The following is a 22439-nucleotide window of genomic DNA, read 5'->3' as shown; positions in this document are numbered from 1 at the left end:
ACTTGCATCAGTAGTCTACTAGTACTAGAAGATGGATTGTTGAAAGGAGAGAGATGGCAGCATGGATAATCGTGAAGGTACGAAAGCAATATTTTGGATACTATTATATATTTTGAGAAGGAATAGACATTTTATGATGGGATTCGAGTCTAGGTTCTTAGGGAATTGGAACGTCCAAGCTCTTCAGAAGGATCCCAGTCCAATGAAGAGGAGAGTATTTTTGACAACATCATCAAAATTTCAGGCATATCAGGTCGGGCATTCAGATCACGAGCAACACATTTCTTAGCCAGCTGAGCCATGGAGAAGGCTAAATCCAAGGGGTATTCATTCTTGAGACTAGGATCCATGAACCCCTGAAGCTTGTTCTTTACGTTTTCTCCTTCAAGCACCCTGTTTATCACCAGAGACAGCAAGTCGTCACCATCACCGGCAGCAGCTCCCTTCCCAGATAGGAGCTCCAAAATTACTACCCCAAACGCGTAAATATCTAGTTTGGAAGTAATGACTCCGTTTTCAATATACTCCGGGGCCATGTAGCCCTGGGTACCAATCACATGCCTTGTCAATTGCATGCCTCCTTCATCCCCATTAGAAACTGTTCTTGCTAACCCGAAATTAGCAACCTTGGCTCTGAGGCTGGCATCCAAGAGAATGTTGCTGGTTTTCAGGTTCTTGTGGATATAAGGGGGATTCACATGGTGGTGGAGGTAATTAAGGGCGTCAGCAATGTCATGGGCAATCTGAACTCTCTGCGTCCATGATAACAGGGCAGGAGTAGAGTCTTGATACTTGTTCAGGTGAATCCAATCGCTAAGAGAGCCATTCTCGGCAAACTCGTAGACAAGGTAAGTGTTGCTGTCGTGGACACAGAAGCCAGAGAGCCTGATAACGCTAGAATGATTTATCTTCTTCAATATATTAATCTCACTCGTCACGTCCCCTTTCATCACTTTCACTGCAGCATCATCTCCCTTGAAACATCCCTTGTATACAGAGCCTTTGATTCTACTTGCTTCCATGAAATACCCGGTCGCCGCTTCAAGTTCTGCGAATTTGTAAACGGTCAAGGATTCGATAGCATTTCGAACCCCAATAGACCAGGAATTGCTCTCCGGTGGGGCCGAGTAATCGGTTGTAGATCCCGAAACTATCTTCTGCGCTGTACTGGAATCCGGCTTCGGCTCGTGGTACCGGCGTCGACGAAGACACCAAAATGAAAGTCCGGAGAGAGCAACAAGGATGAGCAAAGCAGCTCCGATTCCAACACCCACAAACACCCATTTGTTAGATGAGTTGGAATTGTCAACGGAAACGGTGGGCGTTTGAGGAGACTGCGCCGCTGGCGGGGGTGGTGGTGACACCGCAATTAAAGTGGGTTCGGACTTGAGAGGAACCAGGATGGGCGTGAAGGGGTAAATGAGGTCGGAAGTCAAATTGTTCCCGTAGAATAGTCTCTGCACCGTATCAACATTGAATAAGTGGGCAATGTAATTAAGGGTATTCCCCAATGTAACCATGTATGTGAGCAAGTAGTTGAACCCGTCCGCCGTCTGGTTGGGAGTGGGGCAGGCACACCTCAACGGAACTAGAATATCGTAACCAACCTGCAAGTTGTGAGATTCGTAAGGATTCTGATCCATCAAAGCCTGGCAAGTGGAGAGACCTTGGTATGTCAAGTTGGCCACCGAGAGGTAGGTCTCCGTTGTGTCTTTGAGAGTGTAAGAAGCATTATACTGGTAGTATTTGCCGCCATTACAGGAGCAGTTGACGGGAATGATGACAAGGGTGTCCGGAGGGATGCGAGCGACGTCGGAGGAGAAGTTGTTGATGGAAGCAATTAGAGGGGCAGAGCGTTGAACTCCGAGAAGGTAACTGATGGTGGCGGCGGAGTCATAGATGGCGGTTGATCTGAAAGTGAGGTAGGATTGACAGGAAGACTGAAGGCCGTTGCAGACATAGCCTTTGGTAGTATAATTGAAGCTGCCGTTGTAGCAGGCGAACTGATGATTATTGAGATATGATTGTTGGGCTCGTAGGACGTGGATCGAAGATAACAACAAAAGGAAGAAGACGAAGCAGCAGCAAAGACGACTACTCATGGTTTCAGTCTCAGTCTCTCGGATGGATGGATGGATGGAGAGAGGAGTGGGTTTGGTAAAAAATATAAAATGGAGAATGGAAGTCTTTGTAGTAGTAGTAGTAGTTTAAGTCAAGACGTTTTTGTATTCAAAAAAATATAAAATGGACAATGGAATGGAAGTCTAGTTGTAGTTTAGTCCACACGTTTTTGTAGTTTGACCACTACCAGTCTACCCCAACCCATAAGTTGTCGCAAAGGAAAGAGTTTTTGACCAAAATAACACCTTCACGCAAGTATAACACTAGTTCAAAATTTATTATCAAGCTATAATACTCCACGTCAATATCACTTGCGTGATTAATATAATATTTTTTATTTGGCGTGATTTTTTTTTTTTTGTTCAATCAAACCACTTCAAGTATAACCAAGCTCTGCTAGATTTCTGTATGTATCAACACACACAAAGAAAAACAACTCCGACATCTATGAGGTAGCTTGACCCAATTTCATGGCCCTTGGTCATCCTTTATTAATTTCCTTTATTATGTGAGGGGTAGCTTGTCTCCCCCAACTTGTCTGGTTAATGGGGCTTTCTCTTAAAGGATCGGGGTGCGTTTTTTTTATTTATTTTTTTATTTTGATCATGTGGTTGCAAACCACGTGATTTAATAAGATTTGTAATGACTCCATAGTTATCAATTTTGTCTAATTGTGTCAACCTAGGTGGCATGATTGTACAAAAACAATTACACCATCCAGACTAATTATAAAAATATTAGTAATAAGTTTCGAATCAGTGTTACATACTGATATTTAATTGTGTGAAGGGTGTTATTTTGGTCAAAAATTGGGCAAAAGAAATCATCGACACCAATGTTCCCACTTTACAATCATGGAAGAAATACAGAGTTGAAAACAAACAAAATACATAAAAACTAAATTAAAAATATCAGTAATGGTATATTTACCAATACCTTTACTTTTTGCCTGAAAATCAAGTCTTCAATGCGGTTCCTTTCATACGAAGTCTCCAATTAGTGTAAACCAAAAAAAAATCGGTGTTAACCTATACTTCCAAGTTCCAAACGTCAGGTCTGAAAAAAAGTGAGATGCAGCAGCAAACCCATAGCACCCCATCCGTATCCATTGGAAAGCTATCTCATTCGCAAGCAACAGCCCTTTATTAATATGCATCTATCAGCTTATCACATTCTTCATCTCTCAAGTAACCGCACCAGGAAACCTGTTTGTTATCTAATCTGCCCCATGCTTGTTACTTTCTTCTTCCATTGATTCCCAATTACTACTCATAAAAACTTTCTCCTATTCACACAATCACACTACTAAATTGTGCCAAATTCCAAATTCTCCCACTTAAAGGGAGCTACTAAACCGATGTCTGGAGCACCTCGGAAGAACAGGCACACACAGACACACACGGCAGCAATGGCAAGCATCGAATGAATATAGGGGTGGTGTAACAATCCTTGTGAGCCTCGAATCCTCCTATTATACTCTGTTGCTGCAATCGCACATTCAGCACATGACAGACTTCCTTTTTTGAAATGCGATGCTTGCCTTAGTGCAGAGCCTGTTTGCTCTATCTCATCTCCAATTGTCACGGAAACTTGACCATTTCTTCTGGTGGCAAGCTTGCGTACAACAAGCTTGTTGTAAGAGTGATTATTCCTTAACAGAGCATAACCAGAAGGAGACTGCCCGTTTGAATCAAGAAGAGAATTCCAACAGGACAACCCAATCTGTAAAAGGACAAAAGAATTGGAGTCACACCATCACTTTTTAAACACATTGCAATTCCAATCTGTAAAAGGAAAAAAGAATTGAAGTCACACCATCACTTTTTAACACGTAAAAGTCACACATACATGCATGATCGAAACTAATAATTGGGGGTTTAAATTGTGAAGGCTAAGATTTGAACCCAACATCTCTCGCTCCGATACCAAGTTAAGACAGTGGCGTACCTGAGTTTACAGGGGTTCCGGGCGAGCTCTAGAAAAGGGGCCCGTGTTTTCTTTTTTATTTATTTTAAAATCAAAAAAATTTCTTTTATTAGTTTTTTAGTTGAAATATGTGGAGAATTGTTAGTTTTTAATTGACCTTTTGTGTTAGGATTAATATAAAATTAATATTTTTTTCAAAAATTTGGGGCCCTGGGGATTTGGGGGCCCGGGACGACAGCCCGTGTCGCCCCACCCCAGGGCCGCCACTGTGTTAAGATTAGTTACTTTGCCATCCAACCCAATAAGTTAAATTGTTGAGTTGAGACATTTCATATCATTTATACCATATTCTATGTTTCTAACAGTAAAATTGGAGGCATAAAATGCAACAAGGAGATAGACAGGTCACTCAGAGTTTACCAAAAAGCTTTTAAGATGAATGAAACAATGGCAAAGTATATATGCAGTTCGAAAACACCTCATCTCACAAAACACCATCATTAAAAACATCTGTGAAGTAGCTATAAAAGTATAATAACCATCCTGAATTAGAATAAAGCTACTGTGGATAGTCAGAAGCAGTCTAGCGGAAAACAAATTTCAGAATGGCAGATGTTAATCAAAGACTGGAATTAGACATACCTCTTGTGGGTCATTTGTCAATGCATCAATCATATCATCTGAACCGGATGTGCAAGCAACCAAATGAAGAGGTGTAATACCACCAGGTCCCTCAAGATTCGGAGGAAATATATACTTCTTCAAGGCATGATCATTGCCAAGTATAGAATAATGGATTAGCAAGTCAGCCATCTTTCTGCACCTCCTTTTTACAACCCGATTTAAGAGTTGACTCTCAGACAACATCTCCAATGTCCCCTCAGATAGGCCATTCCTATCCAAGTTTGTTTCCACCAATATGTCTAACAGTATTTTGACCAGCGCACAATAGTCCCTTTCAACAGAGAATATGAGTAAAAACTTGAACCGGCTTACTGAATATTTAGGAACATCAGAAACAGAAGAGATCATCTTCTTTTGGAATAGCCATCCAACTTCATTTAGGAAGTGAATAATTTCTTCCTTTGACCTTGGCCGCCCAAAATCATGGGTGACATCTTCCGAAATCAGATCACATGCTTTGGTTTCCTCATTAATTTCAGATTCAAGGAGTCTCAATTCTCTACAAATAGAAGCATCGGCTATTATCACTGGAAAACTGTTGCCCTTGAATCCATTTTCCACCTACTCATCATATTGAAAAATATCATAAGCATATAAGTAATATCACGAATTCAATTTTAGAAAATATCCCAAAACCCTGACTGCTTATAGAAGAAATGGTTTCAAAATCAAACCTCAATGAAGCAGCGACCTAGAACAGCAGGAGATGCACCATGAATTTTAAAATGGCCCAACTTAACCTCCTCAAATGAATTTTCTTTATATGATTGTCCAGTAACTTCCTTCAACTCGTATCCACCCATATGCATGAAATGAATCCTGGACATCAGAACATAAAGTTTCTAAAGGCGGCAAGGGCAAATTGAATACACTTAACACAAAATGCAACTCTGCTTACTTGGTACCCGGGTTAGCCAGATTTCTTCCTTGCAGAGTAAGAGAGGTTTCCTGCCCACCAACAATTGCCAAAGGAGAAACAGAGATCAGCTCTGGGGAACTCCATGATCTCCAGGATTTGCATAGACGAATCCTCCCTGAAAAAACAGTAATGTAAGTATGTAACCAAAGATAAAAATAGTTATAATGACATTACAATAATCAAACTTCATAGACGTGAGCTCCAGTTCATTGCAGCCATTACTCTTTCTTTCTTTTTTTTGGTTGAATAACTCTCATGACTCATCTCACGATTCTCACCCCAAATACAACTAAAAAAAGAAAATTGTTTAAAAAAAAGTCCACTAGCCTCAGTGCTCACCATCTTTATATGATGCCAATTGCCTGCCAGTGTGAACTAGAAACCTCCCTTTCCTCCAAAAATCAGAATCTGAATGTTGAACCAGGGAACTAACATGCTGAAGCAGGTTTCCTTCAAGCTGAGAAAAGTACAATTACAGTGCAAGTGTCAACAAAGAGTTAGAATGACGTAGGTGATATTTATAGCAGTTCACTCACTTGATTCCAGGCAGCAACAGACATATTTACATAAATCGAAAGAACCACGCAGCCAGGCCTGATATGGCTCTCCATTTCAGATGGGCTATTCGAAAGCCAATTGTAAATCTGAAACAAGAGGGAAAATGATCTTATTTGTATTCCCTAATATCGATCATCAATAGCACAATCCTCCAAATAAAATGACAACACGAAAAAGATCAATTTTTACCAAAGACTCCTTACCTGGGTTCGCAGTGTCCCAGGAAAATGACTAGGATCCTTGTCAAATAGCTTGAAAATAATTCGCCCTGTCCGGTCCTGTGAAGAAACCACACACCCAAGGCAATGCATTAAGGACAAGTAAATTGCAGTTCTACGCGTGCAATGCAAGCTCAACGACACACACCATACAAGTAGGTAAAGATTTTAAATCATGGATAGAACTAAGTAAATTGACAGGCTACCTGAGGATCGGAGTTCAAACTAGACGGCGAATGATCCGACCCAGAAGATGAAGTGTACCCAGCTTGATGAGGAAAATTTTGATATGAAACATGATCAGCTCCTACATTTGACCCTCTGAATGGCTTTAGAGTTAAGATACCACTATGAGTTTTGGCACCTTCAACTTCTGCATTGGCCTTTCTGCCAACAAACACCTTCTCGGGCTTCACGGGTTCCATTAAGCTCGGCACAGGGAACAGCTCCTGTACAAGTGGAGAAGAAGAAGATGGAGATCTCTCATCCGTTGGGTTACTGCTGTCAGATGAAAAGTACTTCCTAGACGACGACAGTTTTGGAGGACTATCGTCTCCAGGAGAGGGGCTAAATAGCTGTAATGGAAAATTAGCACGAGTATCTTCAACCTGGCAATCCGAGTCTTCAACAGGAGACTGGTAACTTGTACTACTTATTTCCCCCCCAGCCACAGTAGCCTTCATGGAAGTCACCTTCCCTAAATAGGGACCAGATGCTTGGTCCGCGTACGTCAATCTAGTTTTCTCACTATCACTGCTCTCGCTGCTTCTCTGAGATAAAATGGCATGGGCATCAGAAGCAGATGGGGTAAGAGTGGTTGAAAGGACAGCAAGCAAGTCCATGGTTGATGGAGATGTGCTCCCACTCAATCTGTTTTGATATTCTGATGAAGATTGCTCTGCATTCTTCCTAATTAAACTTCCAAAACTGGGCAGATTTGCAGAAAAGTCCGTAGGCAAAGGCAGTGAATTTATCTTGCTTAGAATCTGAATAAGCTGGTCTCTATCTTGTACAGATGGATTATTAATGCTTTTCTCCTCATTTTTCCCTGTAGTTTCAAAGCTCAAATTTCAGCTTAATATCAGATGGATATAACAAACTATTCATGTAGCCACCTCTTTTACCTTGTGAGCGACCCAAAGCAGTCAACAAGTTTACAATGTCCAAATTCCCACCACCAGTGTTATCTTGGTTTCCAGGAAGCAACAGGCGGGAAGTAACATCATCTGGCTGGGTTTTCCTCCTTCGGCGGTTATGCCCAGCAAGCCTGCGCCTACAGCTCCTCTTCCCCTCATCAAACTCGGACAGGGGGTGAAACCTGCAAAAGTCATTGACAATTCTGTTTTAGGTAAAATAAAAAGTAGCATGGAAAAACCTCTTAAGGCCAATCATTACACTACAACCTTGTAACGGTCCTCAACCACATATTTCCCTGTAATTACTAAAATTGAAAAACACTAAGTATCTCATTAGTCCAACAAACTGCAGTGTCAGTGGAGGGGACGGAAAATCAGGTTGAAAAATAAGTGCAGGAATCAAATATGAAATGCAGAAATGGCCACCTGCTGCACTGCTGGCAAAACCTTTGCATCTGCTTCCCCACGAGGGCTTTAGAGGATTTACCATGTAGCTCACACACTTTGTGACGGCGGTGGTAGTCCTTTGCATTTGACAGATCCTCCTTACAATCATCAACCTGACACATGGGATAGCTGCTATTACCCGGAGATCTAGACCGGACCCTTTTGTTAGGTGGGGACACACCAGGCTCCTCCACGGAGTTCAATTCCCCCCCAAGATTCAAGCAAAGGCTGTCCTCCTGCACAATGTTCTTCTTCTTCTTCAATCCTTGATCTTTCTTCAGTTTGTCAGTAGTGGCAGTTCCCAGTTGCAGAGTCTCAGAATCTAAAGGCTTGGCGAGGAATCCCACGTTGTCCCATTCCCAACTTTTGGGGTTCCAATTGCCCCTGGGATTCTGAGCAAACTGCTGCTGCGAGAGGCTCTGGTGATGGAAATTCGGGATTTGATAGGAAAGATCACGCTTCCTCGCCGTGGGAGGCGCCTCACAGAATCGACTGGAAAGCGTCGATTGAAAGAAAATTGGAGGAGCTACTTGCGCACCTATGTCCTCCAGGTCAACAGAAGTACGAAATTCACTGCCACCTACACCTAAACACAACACAACGCAGGGAATCTAGATTAAGAGCAATTCAAACTTTACACGGATAATAATTCATGTTCAGAAGCATTTACAAAGCTGAGAAGTAAAAAACGTGCCTGACCATGAGCATCAAATAACCAAAATTAAAGAAAAATCCGACTGTATTACTGCTGTCCACAATGACTCAATAAAAAATCTTCCAAACACGGATTTGTATTGAGTTAGAGACCAGCCAATCACGGACTGGGATATAAATTGCAAAAACTAATAGAGATGAATAAACAGACCTTCAATTAACGGAGCTCCGCAGCCGCATATTCCACTCTGAATCTCCACTTGATGGTTTAAGACAGGCAGGCACAGCCAATATTAGAAAAGAAAGTAAGATCTAAATCTTCTGAGGCACGCTGAAGTGAATCTAGCAAAGTTGTCGTGTCCTCACAACTTTCCTTTCTTCTTCTTCTTCTTCTTCAGGAACTCGCTTGCTTTCTCTTGCATCACAAACAAGCTTTTCGTTCGGTGTTGGCATAAACCGTAAATTGAAGCAAGATTGGGGTTCTCTCACTTGGGCCGCCCACGGTCCAATCCACAACGAAGAAGAATCCAAGACTCTTCCCACTTTCTTTTTTTTCCTAAAAATATAATGTAAAGAAAATCCATTTATTTATGGTTAAATGTAACTTTTACTCACTCAACTATGCATTAATTTTCAATTTCTCCCTAAACCATTTTTACTCAATTTCATACTTCAACTATCAAAATGTGCTCTTTTTATTATTATTATTATTATAAAAGTGTGGATGTGACTTATATGTATGTAGCAGATCATAAATTCATATATGACAGACAAACTTTGATTAAAAAAAACGTTGTATCCATCCATCCCTATACTATTCGACATTTTTCTAAAGAATGAGAAACTAGCTAGCTAATCTGTCTCAGATTTATGATGTTATCGTTGACTTTGGTTTCATGGTTCCTCTCGCAAGCAAAAAGCTTGAATATATACATACATACATATGATCATAGCCAGAAAGATGGTGAGGGAGGGCACAATTGGTATGAATGCAGTACTGTACAATTGAACCTGCTGGTTCAGCATTCTTCACTTGTTGTGTTATTATTATCATGTAGTAATGTAGTATAATAGTACAAGTACAACAAACACTTTCTCTTCCCTTGGTGGCTTTGTCTTTATCACTCTCTTCTCTTCTCTTCTCTTCTCAGTGCCATTTAGATAACACATGTGATGGGTTCTCAGTGGGCCTAGTATTTCGCAACTTTGTACGAACAAATGCAAAAGGAAATTTAAAAAATTAAAAAAAAAAAAATCCATCATCAAAATTTTCCACTTTTCACAAATCCAAAGTTTTGGCAGTAGACTAGAGATAATAATCATTCCATTTATCCTATTGTATTACACTAATGAAAACAATACTATAATCCTTCCCTTAATATTAGGGCATTACAGAAAATCAATCTATATCATGCTGTGTGAAAGAGAGAAACACAAAATAATAATAATAAATCCAACCCCCGCTTATGGTAATTAATTAAAAGCAAACTATAGAAAACCAAACAAAAGACAACTAAAGAATGGCCTAATTAATATCTATGGGATGGTTTCTTTCTGGCTGATTGCCTAGAAACAATAAGCAAAGGATGCTTTCAGAAACCGAATCGCTGCAGACCAAAATGATAAGAGATACCGCTGTTTCCCACCAGAAACAAGGCCAAAAGGACCAATGCCGCAACTACAACCCACATCCAAGTTTGCATCCTTCTCTTACCACGGTTGCGAAGAGGTAGGGGGGTCGATTTTGCCTTGCTATGCTGCTTGAACTGCGGTGCCTTTTGAGGCCTCTTTGTCACTGCCACAAGCTTCTCTTCAATTTCAGATTCCCTGAGAGTCTCGGTTATAGTTTCAGAGCTTGGAATAGTAGATTCCCCCTCATTGTTATCATTTGCATCCTCTCCCGCTGCTGCCTTCCTTTTCTCCTTCTTTCTTGCCCTCTTCTCCTTTTCCTGAAAACATACAATGCTTCTTTTTTATCCTCAATACAAAATAGAAAAAGAATAATAATTAATTATCATTGCCGCACATTTCCTAAAAAATGCAATATTGAAATTCATCTTTAGTTGGAACTCTGGTGGGAATTTACCTTCTCTTTATGCTCTGCTTCCTTTCGTGCTCTAAGCGCAGCCCTCGCCTGAGCCTTTTCTGCAATTCTCTTCTTCCTCTCTAGCGCCTCAGCAGCTTTGGTCTTCTCCTCCAACCGATGTTGTTCCTTCAATTTGGCAGCTTGCTCTTCCTTTTTCAACTGCTCTGCCTTCCTTGCAGATTCTTCTTCTTCCATTGTGCGCTTATGCTCTTCCTCTCTCACATCTTTGATTTCATCTCTACCAGAGACTGTTACTGAGCCAAACAACAAAGGAGCATGTTTTGTAGGCTTCTTTGTTTTGGCTGTCTGATTCTTTTGGTCTGCAACCTTTGTTGTGAATTTATCATCTGCTTTTGTCGCATTAAGTGGCGTAACTTGTTTCTCCACTCTCTCAATAGAAATTGGTGGCACAGCACTGGCCACTCTCTCATTTACAACATTGGGAATTACCGGCGGATCTTCATCTGGACCAAGTGAACGGCCGTCCAATGTTCTCAGTCTCCATAGCGTGCTTCTCATGTTGCATCTCGTGTAATCCCTCCGGAACTCAAGATTATTGTTCCACTGCTCCATAACTCTCTCCACCTAAAACAAACATATACTAGATAAGTTGGAAAGTCTTTTAGGTGAAAAATCAGGACAATTCCATATCAAAGAAACGAGGTACTGCATGAGCACACCTGGTTAACACAAAGTCGTTGAAGTGCTTCTTTATCTCCTGCTGATGCCAAATCGGTAGCTTCCCTTTTATCATCCCTGTAGTTGAAAAAGAATTTGCTCTGCAAAATTAATGGAATGGAGTAGGTGAATAGTTTCTCGAGAGATTCAGAAAAGCTAAAAAGGAGGGGGAGGAGGGAAGAAAAGCAAATAAAGGTCAGAATTCATATCAACCATCATATATTCATATCTACTCTGAACACTCCCTTTCTGTCATGAACTGAATGTAAGATTTGTCAGAATAATTTTGCACATGAAATAACAAAATGGCTCAGCATGCAATAGGGGACAGCACAAGTCTAAGATTTTCAACTTGAACTACACGTTATTTTTCCAGTTATAAAGGCATTAGATTTGCATGGATAATCCATCACCATAAATGAAGTATTGTTATGACTTAAGCGAGCTCCATTGCTTCGATTCATTTAATCAACCTTGGGATGAAAATTTCTGATAATTTTTGTTTCATCTGCTCAAGTATCTTAAACGTCACCATCTGTCATGGTTATCAAAGAAAAAAAACACACCTCAATACATTTCTACACATCTTACTAATTATTAACAATATATATTCGAAATTACTTCCACCAAAGTGTGTTTCTGGAACAAAACTGGAGGGGAAGGGTTGGCCACTACTATGAAAGCAATGAAAAAACTTTTCCTGTTGTTACTTCAGTATTCCTACAGATAAAAGCAAAACATATGCTGAACAGTCTGTTTACTATAACTAGGAATACCAACAACGCAAGTTTTGTGTGCAGCATTGAAAAGAGACATAGAATGTTGGATGTGCAGCATGCAGCATTGAAAGGAACCATAGAATGTTGGACACTGCGTATTTCTACCATAAAACATCTTGTTAGTCTTCAAAAACAGTTGTCCATAAATAAATTCTAACAGCATACCTTCTCAAATGATTGTTTCTTCAAACATTGTAAATGTGCATATGCTTCTTGGCGAACAACATCTGCAGCTTGACGCTGAGCTTGCAATTCATCAAGCATTTCAGACTCCTCAGAGAGTTTCTTCTTAGCATCTTTGGCCACAACCCCAGCTTTAAAAATCTTACCTCTAAGCAAATCAGCTTCATTCCTCAAAAACTGTAAACAATGGAATCAAATAAGCCACCAAATGCCTCGTCTATGTCTATATCAGCATAAAACAAGAATGACAAAGATAACTGGACACTCTCTTTAGCATCTGTTAGATTCCTGAAGTTAAAGGGGTATGAGAGACACAGATAGTAGGCGCACCCCTGCTTCTATTATAATGAGACTTTAAAAGGTAGGAGCATAGCATGCATCGTCGACAAAGTAAACACATTGAAAGCAATATGAAATAATACCTTCAAGCGCTCTTCTATGTCTTCTTTTTGGTCTATGGCCTCCTGAACTTCTTCCTGGGTACCCATAGTAGAAGAGACCTGCTCACGTTGTTGTTTCAGTTGTTTCATTTCACGTATCAACAGCTTTTCCTCTTTTAAAGTCAGGGTTTCATGTTGTAGCTTGTGTTCCATATTGCGTATCTGCTCAAAAGCCACAAAATTGAAGGGAAAGAAGAATGTAATTGATTGTATAAATGCATTAAGACACAACAAATACCGAAAACAACACAAAGTAAAAGTAAATAGTCCCCTACCGTGCCCTCAATGCCCTCAACAGAAATAGCATTCCTTGCTCTGTTACTCACAGCTTGAAGAGACTCCATTTCCTTGCGTTTAGCTCTAAGCAAGTCTCGTAGAGTTTTCTCTTCAGATATGGCAGCTTTGAGATTATCCACATACTCCTTATAATTGACCTAATCAAAGCAGCATTTCAACAATCGAAAAAATAGTCAACTATAACTGCATAAATACCAATTTTCATTTCAGAGAGATTTCTTACCCTTTTTCTCTGGATTTCAGGTTGAATAGCATCTCGACTTTGAGTTTTCTCCTCAAGTTGTGACTGAGCTTGTCTGATCTGCGCTTTCAAGTTCTCATCCTCAAATCTTGGAATCTTTATTAAGTAGTGAAATGGCCTCTTCACCTGTTCAGCTGGCACATCCTGCTCTTCAGAAGCATTACCTGTGGAACCTTCAATTGAAGCTGTTGAAACTTTACTTTTATTTGCACCATCTATCCCAGTGAATTGATCTCCTTCATTTTCCAGAGTAACAATAGAATTATTATACAGAACATCTGTGCTGCTCATGTCAGACTCAGCTTTCACATCAGCACTGGTGATTTGACTCTGAACTAACTCAACTGTATGACTTTCTCCGTCCATGTTTTCAGAAGATCGATTTTCCACCGAGTTGGCATCACCATTTGAGAGGGAAGATAATTTCTCTTCAGAGTAAATGGAATACAAACTACTTTCAATTGCAGTCTCCACATCACTGATCCGTTGGTCACTTGATGTTGTATATTCCATTGTATGGCCGTTATTAACCTCTAATTCTACTTCAACATGGTTTGTGGGATTAGAATCAGAACATCCATTACTTTCTACGTTCAGTTCTTCAACTCCACTCTCTGTTCTGACATCATAAACGGCACAATTTTTGGTGGCATTATCAAGAGTAACGCTTATCGTGGATTCTACTTCCGCATTCTTTTTCGTATTAGAATCAGCACATTCGTTGCTTTTTACAACATCACTCTTTCCTCTAGCATCATCAACAGCACTATTCGCAGAAGCATTATCAAGAGGGATGGTTTTGGCGTGGTCGTCAGTAACAACTACAGATTCTACACCCATATCCTTTGCAGGATTGGAAACAGAATATTCATCACTTTTGACATCGAAATTTTCACCTTCTGTTCTCGCATCATCAAAAGCAGAATTCATGGCTGCATCTTCAATAGTAACAGACAGTAAGCTTTCACTACTTTCAACAGGGACATTCTCAGAGAAAATTTTGGAGGGCAGATCATCGGCATTGTCGGAAAATCCATTTTGCTCATTATCAAGAGTTGCTTCTGAAACAATTTCCTTGGTCGCGACAGAAAGCAAGCCATCTTTGTTTTCATTCGCCACAGCGTCATTACCATCAACTCCCATATCTGACTGTATATCAGCAACAGGAACCTCGATGGATGCACTTCCAGAGTCAGGAGAGGGCAAGGTTTCCACATCCTCAGCAGGCCCATTTTCTTCAGCTTTGACTTGATTGCCAGAAAGAGAACCACTACTGAGAACAACCCCTGCAACACTGTCTCCAGCATGATCAGCAGGTAAGGTAACCCTATCCTGATCAAGTATAGCAATATAAGTTGTTTCTGTCTCTGCTTGGACATCAGCAGGTGGGTTTTCCAAATTTTGTTCCACCTCCAACTCAAGTTCCATCCTAGGAACTTCGGAGGTCATATTTGCTGAATCATCCATCTGATCCACTTGACGATGGACAACATTCACTGTAACTGCACTTTGAGACTCTTGATTTTCTTCAACCAAACACGAATTGCTTTCCCATCTAGAGTCCTCATCGCCAGGAGGACTGGGTAGAGGTTGATCAGATTGGGCACCCATTGTAGTTGCAACTTCTCCTCCCTTTTGTTTCTCATGGTGGAGAAGTGGCAACTCCCCTTTGCATTCAGTAACCTCCGACACAACAATTCCTTGAGGCTCCTCCGAGGTCTCTTCCATAGAAGATTCCACGTGAACGTGGAGCGGTGGGGGCTCAGATTGAGTAACAGCAGCAGTGGTAATAAGCTCCCCCTCCCCAGCATTGGCTTGATCCGTGGAGACTGCATTGTCCACCCCATTCTCAATCCCATGATCTTCATAACCGACATTGTGGTTCTTAATACCACCATCTCCATCCTCAGCCGGATCAGTGGAAACGATGTCGTTTCCGGTAACGAAAACGTAGGAGGTGTCACCACAATCGTCCTTCCCACCAGTGTCATTCTCTTGGAGTTGTTTTTGCTTGAGTGTATTGGAATCCCCACCTTTGTTCAAATCCTGGTAGCTACAATTGTCCTCGACCTCACTCTCACCCTTGATGGACACCTTACCGTTTCCATTGACATTGACCTCCACGTCGACCGTCATTGTTCCCCAACCAGAATTCACACGCCCAATCACAGAGAACAACAACGACAACAACAAGAGGCACAGGCACTAATCCAGATGAAAGAAAAGAGATGCAGACAATCGACATAAAAATCAATTAACTAGTCAATAAAAATTAAGAAGAAAAAAAATAGATCTGGAATGAGAGAACGGGTGAAGAGGACTCACCGTAATTGGTTGAAATCGGGATGAAGCGGATCGAGAGAGTGCGATGGGTAAAGTGTGGAATGTGAATGGGAGCGTAGATCAAGAGAGAGAGAGATCAAGGGGGAGGATAGGAGAGTTTAGAGTTTGAAACAAAAGAAAACAGCTGGCTTTGAGATAATTAAATATACAGAGAGACCCGCTATGTATGGGTATGGGGACATGGGGCTCTCCTCTCTTGTGAAATTTAATATAATATGAACCAATGCATCCCTATCAATATCAAGTTATTCAAGTTCAAGTATCAAATCATTTTTTTTTTCTTTTATTTTTAAAATGATAATATATTTTACAATTGATCTTCTTACTAGTTACTACTTCTAATCTGGTTGTCATCTGCTAATCCAAAATGTTGCAACTCAAATATATTTTCTTCTTCTTCTTCTTATTCTTTTTGTGAGAAACTCAAATATATCTATCTTATGGATTCTTCTTATTCTTTTTGTGAGAAACTCAAATATATCTATCTTATGGATCGATTGAGATTATAGACTGTATATTTTTTTTGTTTTGCTTTGATGATAAATATATGATATCATTGTCATCCATGAGATAATACCCATCAGAATTCAGGACAGTTAATATACCAGGGGAAGAAAAAAAAAAAAAGAAGCTAATTAATTTTTCTCTTACACGCGGTTATTAGTTAGTTATTACTCCTCTTCCTTTTATAGAAGCAAAGAAAGACAAAAGATAAAAATGTCTTCTTGTTCAGCGAAAGAGCAACATACCAAGTCAAGTGTCAAACGTCACGAAATCGCAAAGAGGAGTAATAGCTAAATAACGCGTGTAAGAGCTAAATATAATATAATACAATACATTTGATTGGACTTGTATTTGCATTAATATACTATTATTAGCTTAGCGTAATTTTGTTACGAATCTCGTAGTATCACATTTTCATTTTCTTTTTAAAAAAAAAATAGGAAAAAATGATGAATTTAATATATTACAGGCAAGGCCATTCATATTATGGTGGTGTAGATAGAATGAAAATGACCTCGAAACCAATAATTAGTTAACAAGTCTACTCTACTTTTATCATTCGTGTGTGGCCAAAATTATCAAAAACACAATACTTATTTATTTCGTATAAAAGAAGCCAAAAACGAAAGTGGGCCATTTAATTTAATTTATTTTTGAGGAATAGAGCTTCCTTTCTGTTGAAACCAGAATAGAATATGTGGCTGGATCTCTCTGGCCATTTTAGTCCCTAATTTTTTATTAAAAAGAAAGGAACTAATAAGTCCTAAAACTGATTACTGATATGAATAACAATCAGGTCAATGGTCTGCATCTATGAACTACGAAGCTGGCAATGATTGTATTTTGAGTTATATAGATATACATCACCTAGTCTGTCTGTCTTTATTTCCTAAATGGGGGAGGAAAAAAAAAAAGAGTTATGGAAGACAACAATCCTTAATTTGTTGAGAAATTTGATCAATTCTCAACTACTCCTAATGCATTCACATTATTGGGCACGGAAAAAGCTGAATAATTCAACCATAACAAATTAACAAGGGAACATGATACAATGAACCATTCCTTTTTAGGGGAACTCCTGGTTTAAAAATAGCTCTACCTTCTTTTACACTCAAAAAACACAGAAACCCCCCCATCAAGCTATGCCTAATTCCCTATGGACAATCACTACAGAGTACAGGCTACAGCTAATAAAGCCAAAGTTCCAGAGAGCCCACACACACACGCGCGTGCGCGTCAGCCAGCCACCCCCCCCCCCCCCACCCCACCCCACACCACACCATCTATTTCTTTTGCCTTGCCTTCACCCAACCCAAGTTTCATGTTTCTCCTTTTAAACAGTTCCACTTGATTTAGCCTTGGGAGCTTCGAGATCAACACCCCTCTACTTAATTATATTGATATATACTTCATCAATTCTAAATGTACGCCTGGCCACCAAGTTTCTTCATTGTTAGGTTAGATAATAGATATCCAATTCTTGCATCTACCATAAGCCATAACTCCACATGCAAACTTATCAGGTCTATAAGACTATACTTGGACATCATGAGACAAATCAATCCAAGTATTCTGAATTTACATAGCTCTCTCCGACTCTGAGCATTATCATCTGCACATGGGACATGCCGCAATCTTTGTGACACATGAATGCATGCACAGGGATGCATGGGGCCTCGCCTCAACATATAGGAATAAAAGTAAAGTGATTATCTACTCAAAACAAACTTTAATTTACATGGATTTCAGCAACGAAAACAAATTATTGTGAAATGGATCTGATAAATGTTCCATAAGATTCTGCACAGGACCTTTACCTGTCAAAGCTGCTTGTACATAAAACCCTAACCACGCAACCATCGCTAACCGTCCATTCTTAATCTCTTTCACCTTCAGCTCCTCAAAAGCTACTGGGTCTTTCGACAAGTTCAATGGATCAAAAAGTGCTCCTCCCGGATAATTAATATCGCCTGGCAAGTATATTCCTAGAGGCTCCAAAGCCTCAATCCCGCAATATCTTGCATATTCTGGTCCAACCTACTTACACCACAAAAGAAGACATTTTAGAATCCATAACATAATCACGATTCATGACAAACAAAAGGATGCATCATGCATGACCTATCTAATTGTCGGCTTAGACATGTTAAATACATACTATGTAATTAGCAGACTAGTTTACAATTACAAGTAAATGAATGTGTTGCCAGACATCAAGGTAACCATATCTGCAGTTTTTAAAGGGTGTAATGACCATGGGCTCCACAAGCCTATGCAGAGCTGTGAATTAATAAGCTGCTCCCCAAGTCTATCACTACTTCCCTAGAGATGAATTAGTTACTTTCCAACTCACGTGGGTGAGGAGGCATATGGTGCTGAAAATATCTCAAATTCTACCCCCATGCTTAAATGATAGACAAGAATTGGGGAAAAATACGTCCGGTCAGCCAAACCAAGACAAATCTTTCTCCTCCCAGCCAAATAGACAAGAACTTGGCTAGATTAGGGTAAGCCAACACAAAAATTTATCCAATTCACTTAAACTTCAAGATACTAGCTAGTAAAGTCCTTGCATAGGCACAAAGTTGAAATGTCGAAAAATGGGGCAGATTCACACAAAAGTCAAAACAGAAGAATTAATCCGGCATACAAGTGTACAAGATGGAGTCATTACCATCAGTAACACTTGGCAAATAGCAATGACTAGCACTCCTTGGCTTCCAGCTAAGTGGAGTCCTGGGATGCCAAGGTAGTCCAATGTATCTCCCTGTTTCAAAGTTCAAGGAATCAGTCAGCGATAATAGTTATAATACTTTTAATGTTGCTTCTTGAAGTTCTAACTTTGGTAAACTGCATTCTAGTTCATAGCTTAGAGCTTTCAAATCAAGTGACAACTGTTATATCATCTCTAGCACTCATCTCACAAATGCTTGTGCACTAAACATCGGAATGTTTTCCCTTAGTCAGCTTTCTTGTAACAATGATTTCAATCCACATAACTTTCTAGATACTCTAAATTTCTCTCGAGGGTATGGGCTTGAATCCTCCATCACCGGGAAAAAAGGAAGTCGAACAATCACAAAGCAAAGAAATGCAGTGAAAGAGAAGAAGAAACAATTCCTCGGGGGGAGCACTTTATTACCATATATTTAGGCAAACTAGAAACTACCATTCTCATGACACCTGTAGTCATCAAGATCTCATGTGAATGATATGGAAAAGAAGGTGACTGGGGAATTACAGAAAACAATGACCATTTAAGAATCAGGCTACCCATAACATAAATATCTGAAAATTTTGGCCAAATACTGCAAAAGTCTCTCGCAAAATGAAAAATGTTTTGTATGCATGGCTTGAGGAGAGTTTTGAGGGTGGGGGGCTCGGTTTCGGCTGCTGAAATGAAGGTCCTTGTAAACTGGTTCTGAGGAGTGCTGCTGGTTCAAATGGCTGGCACCTCATCATCTTGCCCTCAAGGCAAGAAGTTGAATCCTCACATCCAGAAAAAAACAGAAGAAACCCCCTCCCCCAACAAAAGAACACGAAGAAGAAGTTAAACCAATGAAAAAAGAAGATTTGGGTGGAACCAAACCTATTCCATAAAGACCACCAAAACGAGTGAAAGATTTTTTCATCAGAAACTACCACCAAAATATTGATCAAATATACAAGAAGATATGAACATTAACATAATGATTGGCAGATGAGATGGAATATACTAGCCTTAAGCTTAGAATAGCCAACTCTCCACCAGACAGGTTCAACAAAGTGAAATGCTCCAATTAAATCTAACACTTCTGGAACCAAAGCACCAAGGGAAGCAAGCATAGCCCAACGAGCATGAAGTATTTCAAAGCTGCACGGTGAGATTAAACCAATCATCGATTTCAGAATTAGATATAAACAATATATTGAGTTCACCTCAAGTTGACAATGCTTCATTGAAGGCAAATTAACAATGAAATAGTGACACTTTAAAAAGACAAAGAGAGGGTAAGGTAAACAAAATTCCCCCAGGAAAAAGTCTAAACAGTGTAATTCCAAAAGGCTTTGCTTATCAATAAGGATTAAAGGGCTTTTACAAACAATGGTATGAATGTATGATTAGCAGTGTCTTAGTCTGGCTGCAAAAGCTTAAAACCATTGATAATCAGCATTCAGTAATCAGTATATAAAGGAGGCAACCATTGCATTATCAGCAGTCCCCTCAGATGGAAAGAGCAGCAAATCTCAAATAGGCATGAGCAAATACGGAGAGGAGTTAGGAAAGGAGAGCCAAGAGGACTTAAGTGGAAATTCACCACTCAACTAAAAGCATAAGGAAATAAAAAGATGTGGCGTACTTAAAATATTTCTGCAAGGCCACTGGATCCTTGCTCAGACCTGCAATGTCAAAGCCGTAATCGCCTGGTAGTTCTCCAGTTAGATATGAAGGATAGTTGTACGGAATGGGGCCAAGCCAGCGAGGACGCCCCTCTCCATGCCATGAACTGCAAAGTTGGACAACTATTATCTTCTAATGAATTTACATATTCAAAATCAGTAATAGCAACAATAAAAGAGTCTGCCCAAAAATAAAATCAACAACAATAACAAAGTGATCATTTTATTTGGCCCCGTAAATGACCTTCCAGAGCATAAATGCCCTCAAATCCTTCAATTACCAAGTCCTAGATCATATCCATTACTGTACCTATTGGATCACAGTTACACCATTGCATGTACAGTGACTATTATAAAGCTGGAAGTATTCTAAAGACGAAATATTTGCTAGATATTCAGGAATCACCATAAATTAATAATTCCTACAAGAGAATATCACACCAATGTACAAATATCGGTGTCTAAAGGAAATTACAACAATTTTCACTTCTAACCTTGCCAAGTACTCCATAGAAACATGGATTCTTTATGTTTCTGTAAAAAAGCACCATTACCAAACATCCCAGTATCATCTATACTGGTATAATAAGAAAGCATATCAATTTGATGTCCCAACACAAATTACAGTTAACCAATATTAACTGATGTTTAAGTAGTTTCATATAATTCTTATATATCCTCCTCCTCATTTAATTCATCCAAACAAAACCAAAAATACATGAATTTAGTGACCAAGACGGAGGAAGAAAACAATGATGCAAAAGGAATATATGATAGTTCCAGTAGCTTAAACTATCTTTCCATAAGTGAACATTTGAGGGAATGAAATACGTAAATTTTGATTTGGTGCTCAAGTTAAAAATGCTAATAATAAATGATGAAATGGTCTCTATAGAAATTACCTCTCATTTCTAGCCTTTTCTGCTAGGTCCCGTAGCTTGGAGGCTTCCTGAACAGCGAGTCTCTTCCTCTGCTGCAGTCGCCGCTGAAGCGTCCCCCCGAGTGGGCTATTGGCGATTGCTTTGACGGCCGTGAAAGGAATCGCCGAGAATACGAGGACTCCAGCAAGCTTCATCCAGGAATTCAGCAAGAGTTTACAAATAAGAAAAAAGATCCGAAATACTAGGTTGAGAAATAGTATACCGGAGTTAAAATGCTGTGAACGACAGACCTCTTGCCATGAGGCTTTGCAGACTGGAGAAGGAGACCTTGTAGAGGTACCGGAGAGGTAGTTTCGAGGGTTGGGGGGTGATGTTGTGCAGGAGAGTCTACGGAGGAAGTTATCGCGAGCAAACAAAGAAGATGAAGAAGAGGAAATCGGAGAAGGAGAAGTGCGGGGCTGAGGTAAAGCTAGAGCCATGACATAGCCTGTTGCCCTGTTCTAACAACATCAATTATAAATCTGGTTTTCCTTTATCTTTTTTTTTTTTCTAAATAAAAAACAAATTTTTATTCCTAACCATGAATTATCAATTATCCTGGTCATGGTCAGAGATATTATACAAAAAAAATTGAGGGGGCTTTTGTAAGTCCACCTGAAAATCAAAGAAAATTCACCATCACCCCATGTATTTATTTATGTATTTATAATTTTACTTTCATCAACTTAAAGTCATATAATTTTTTTACCATTTCAAACTAGTATATATTTTTTATTTAAAAATGTTCTCTTTCACTTCTTATCCTCTCATAGAAAATAAATCAAATTATAAAAAAAAAGAAAAGAAAAAAGAAGAGTCTAATGAAAGCAAATGAAGATATTTGTAGAGATAATTAAGTTGTTCTCGAATTACTACTGATGGAGCAGTGTCGTGCAAGTGAACGCATCAATGCAGCCATTCCACT

The 22439-nt window shown here is 39.6% G+C and overlaps 4 protein-coding genes across 5 annotated transcripts; all 4 read right to left on the bottom strand.

Moving 5' to 3' along the window:
• Positions 1–74: 74 nt before the first annotated feature.
• On the bottom strand, positions 75–2171 carry LOC119999240 (protein LYK5). The gene has a single exon (XM_038846712.1). The coding sequence runs from the start codon at positions 2100–2102 to the stop codon at positions 150–152; it is 1953 nt and encodes a 650-aa protein (XP_038702640.1). The 5' UTR covers positions 2103–2171; the 3' UTR covers positions 75–149.
• A 1255-nt stretch (positions 2172–3426) lies between these two features.
• LOC120000765 (squamosa promoter-binding-like protein 14) lies at positions 3427–9717 on the bottom strand. Its single transcript, XM_038848880.1, has 13 exons — positions 9605–9717; positions 9030–9219; positions 8875–8911; positions 7989–8595; positions 7551–7744; positions 6633–7474; positions 6412–6486; positions 6187–6294; positions 5990–6107; positions 5630–5765; positions 5406–5550; positions 4690–5292; positions 3427–3843 (listed from the first exon to the last, which is right to left on the bottom strand). The coding sequence occupies exons 1-13, from the start codon at positions 9715–9717 to the stop codon at positions 3427–3429; spliced, it is 3585 nt and encodes a 1194-aa protein (XP_038704808.1).
• Positions 9718–9956: 239 nt separating this feature from the next.
• On the bottom strand, positions 9957–15851 carry LOC119999940. The gene is made up of 8 exons (XM_038847764.1): positions 15693–15851; positions 13350–15572; positions 13105–13263; positions 12812–12991; positions 12372–12566; positions 11430–11528; positions 10750–11334; positions 9957–10612 (listed from the first exon to the last, which is right to left on the bottom strand). The coding sequence occupies exons 2-8, from the start codon at positions 15501–15503 to the stop codon at positions 10256–10258; spliced, it is 3729 nt and encodes a 1242-aa protein (XP_038703692.1). The 5' UTR covers positions 15504–15572; positions 15693–15851; the 3' UTR covers positions 9957–10255.
• A 2052-nt stretch (positions 15852–17903) lies between these two features.
• Positions 17904–21974, bottom strand: LOC119999430 (chlorophyll a-b binding protein 7, chloroplastic). Of its 2 annotated transcripts, XM_038846988.1 has the most exons (6): positions 21766–21974; positions 21497–21663; positions 20555–20701; positions 19935–20067; positions 18889–18981; positions 17904–18251 (listed from the first exon to the last, which is right to left on the bottom strand). In XM_038846988.1, the coding sequence occupies exons 1-6, from the start codon at positions 21952–21954 to the stop codon at positions 17949–17951; spliced, it is 1032 nt and encodes a 343-aa protein (XP_038702916.1). In that variant the 5' UTR covers positions 21955–21974; the 3' UTR covers positions 17904–17948. The 2 variants fall into 2 exon arrangements, with proteins under 2 accessions (XP_038702916.1, XP_038702917.1); XM_038846989.1 differs by lacking the exon at positions 18889–18981.
• Between the last annotated feature and the right edge of the window lie 465 nt (positions 21975–22439).

Source organism: Tripterygium wilfordii, chromosome 6 (assembly GCF_013401445.1).
Source record: "Tripterygium wilfordii isolate XIE 37 chromosome 6, ASM1340144v1, whole genome shotgun sequence".
Taxonomy (NCBI): domain Eukaryota; kingdom Viridiplantae; phylum Streptophyta; class Magnoliopsida; order Celastrales; family Celastraceae; genus Tripterygium; species Tripterygium wilfordii.
The sequence above is the reverse complement of the archived record's forward strand: the minus strand, read 5'-3'. Positions and strand labels throughout refer to the sequence as shown.

Excerpts from the sequence above, each read along its gene's own strand:
- LOC119999240 (XM_038846712.1), bottom strand. The coding sequence starts at position 2,102 with ATGAGTAGTCGTCTTTGCTGCTGCTTCGTCTTCTTCCTTTTGTTGTTA.
- LOC120000765 (XM_038848880.1), bottom strand. The coding sequence starts at position 9,717 with ATGATAATAATAACACAACAAGTGAAGAATGCTGAACCAGCAGGTTCA. Across the intron at positions 7,745-7,988 it reads TTTTGCCAGCAGTGCAGCAG|GTTTCACCCCCTGTCCGAGT; the intron begins GTGGCCATTTCT and ends TGACTTTTGCAG. Across the intron at positions 5,293-5,405 it reads TAGGTCGCTGCTTCATTGAG|GTGGAAAATGGATTCAAGGG; the intron begins GTTTGATTTTGA and ends TATGATGAGTAG.
- LOC119999940 (XM_038847764.1), bottom strand. The coding sequence starts at position 15,503 with ATGACGGTCGACGTGGAGGTCAATGTCAATGGAAACGGTAAGGTGTCC. Across the intron at positions 11,529-12,371 it reads AGAAACAATCATTTGAGAAG|AGCAAATTCTTTTTCAACTA; the intron begins GTATGCTGTTAG and ends TTAATTTTGCAG. Across the intron at positions 11,335-11,429 it reads AACGACTTTGTGTTAACCAG|GTGGAGAGAGTTATGGAGCA; the intron begins GTGTGCTCATGC and ends TGTTTGTTTTAG.
- LOC119999430 (XM_038846988.1), bottom strand. The coding sequence starts at position 21,954 with ATGGCTCTAGCTTTACCTCAGCCCCGCACTTCTCCTTCTCCGATTTCC. Across the intron at positions 21,664-21,765 it reads GCAAAGCCTCATGGCAAGAG|CTTGCTGGAGTCCTCGTATT; the intron begins GTCTGTCGTTCA and ends TCCTGGATGAAG. Across the intron at positions 18,982-19,934 it reads TTGGCTATTCTAAGCTTAAG|GGAGATACATTGGACTACCT; the intron begins GCTAGTATATTC and ends ACTTTGAAACAG.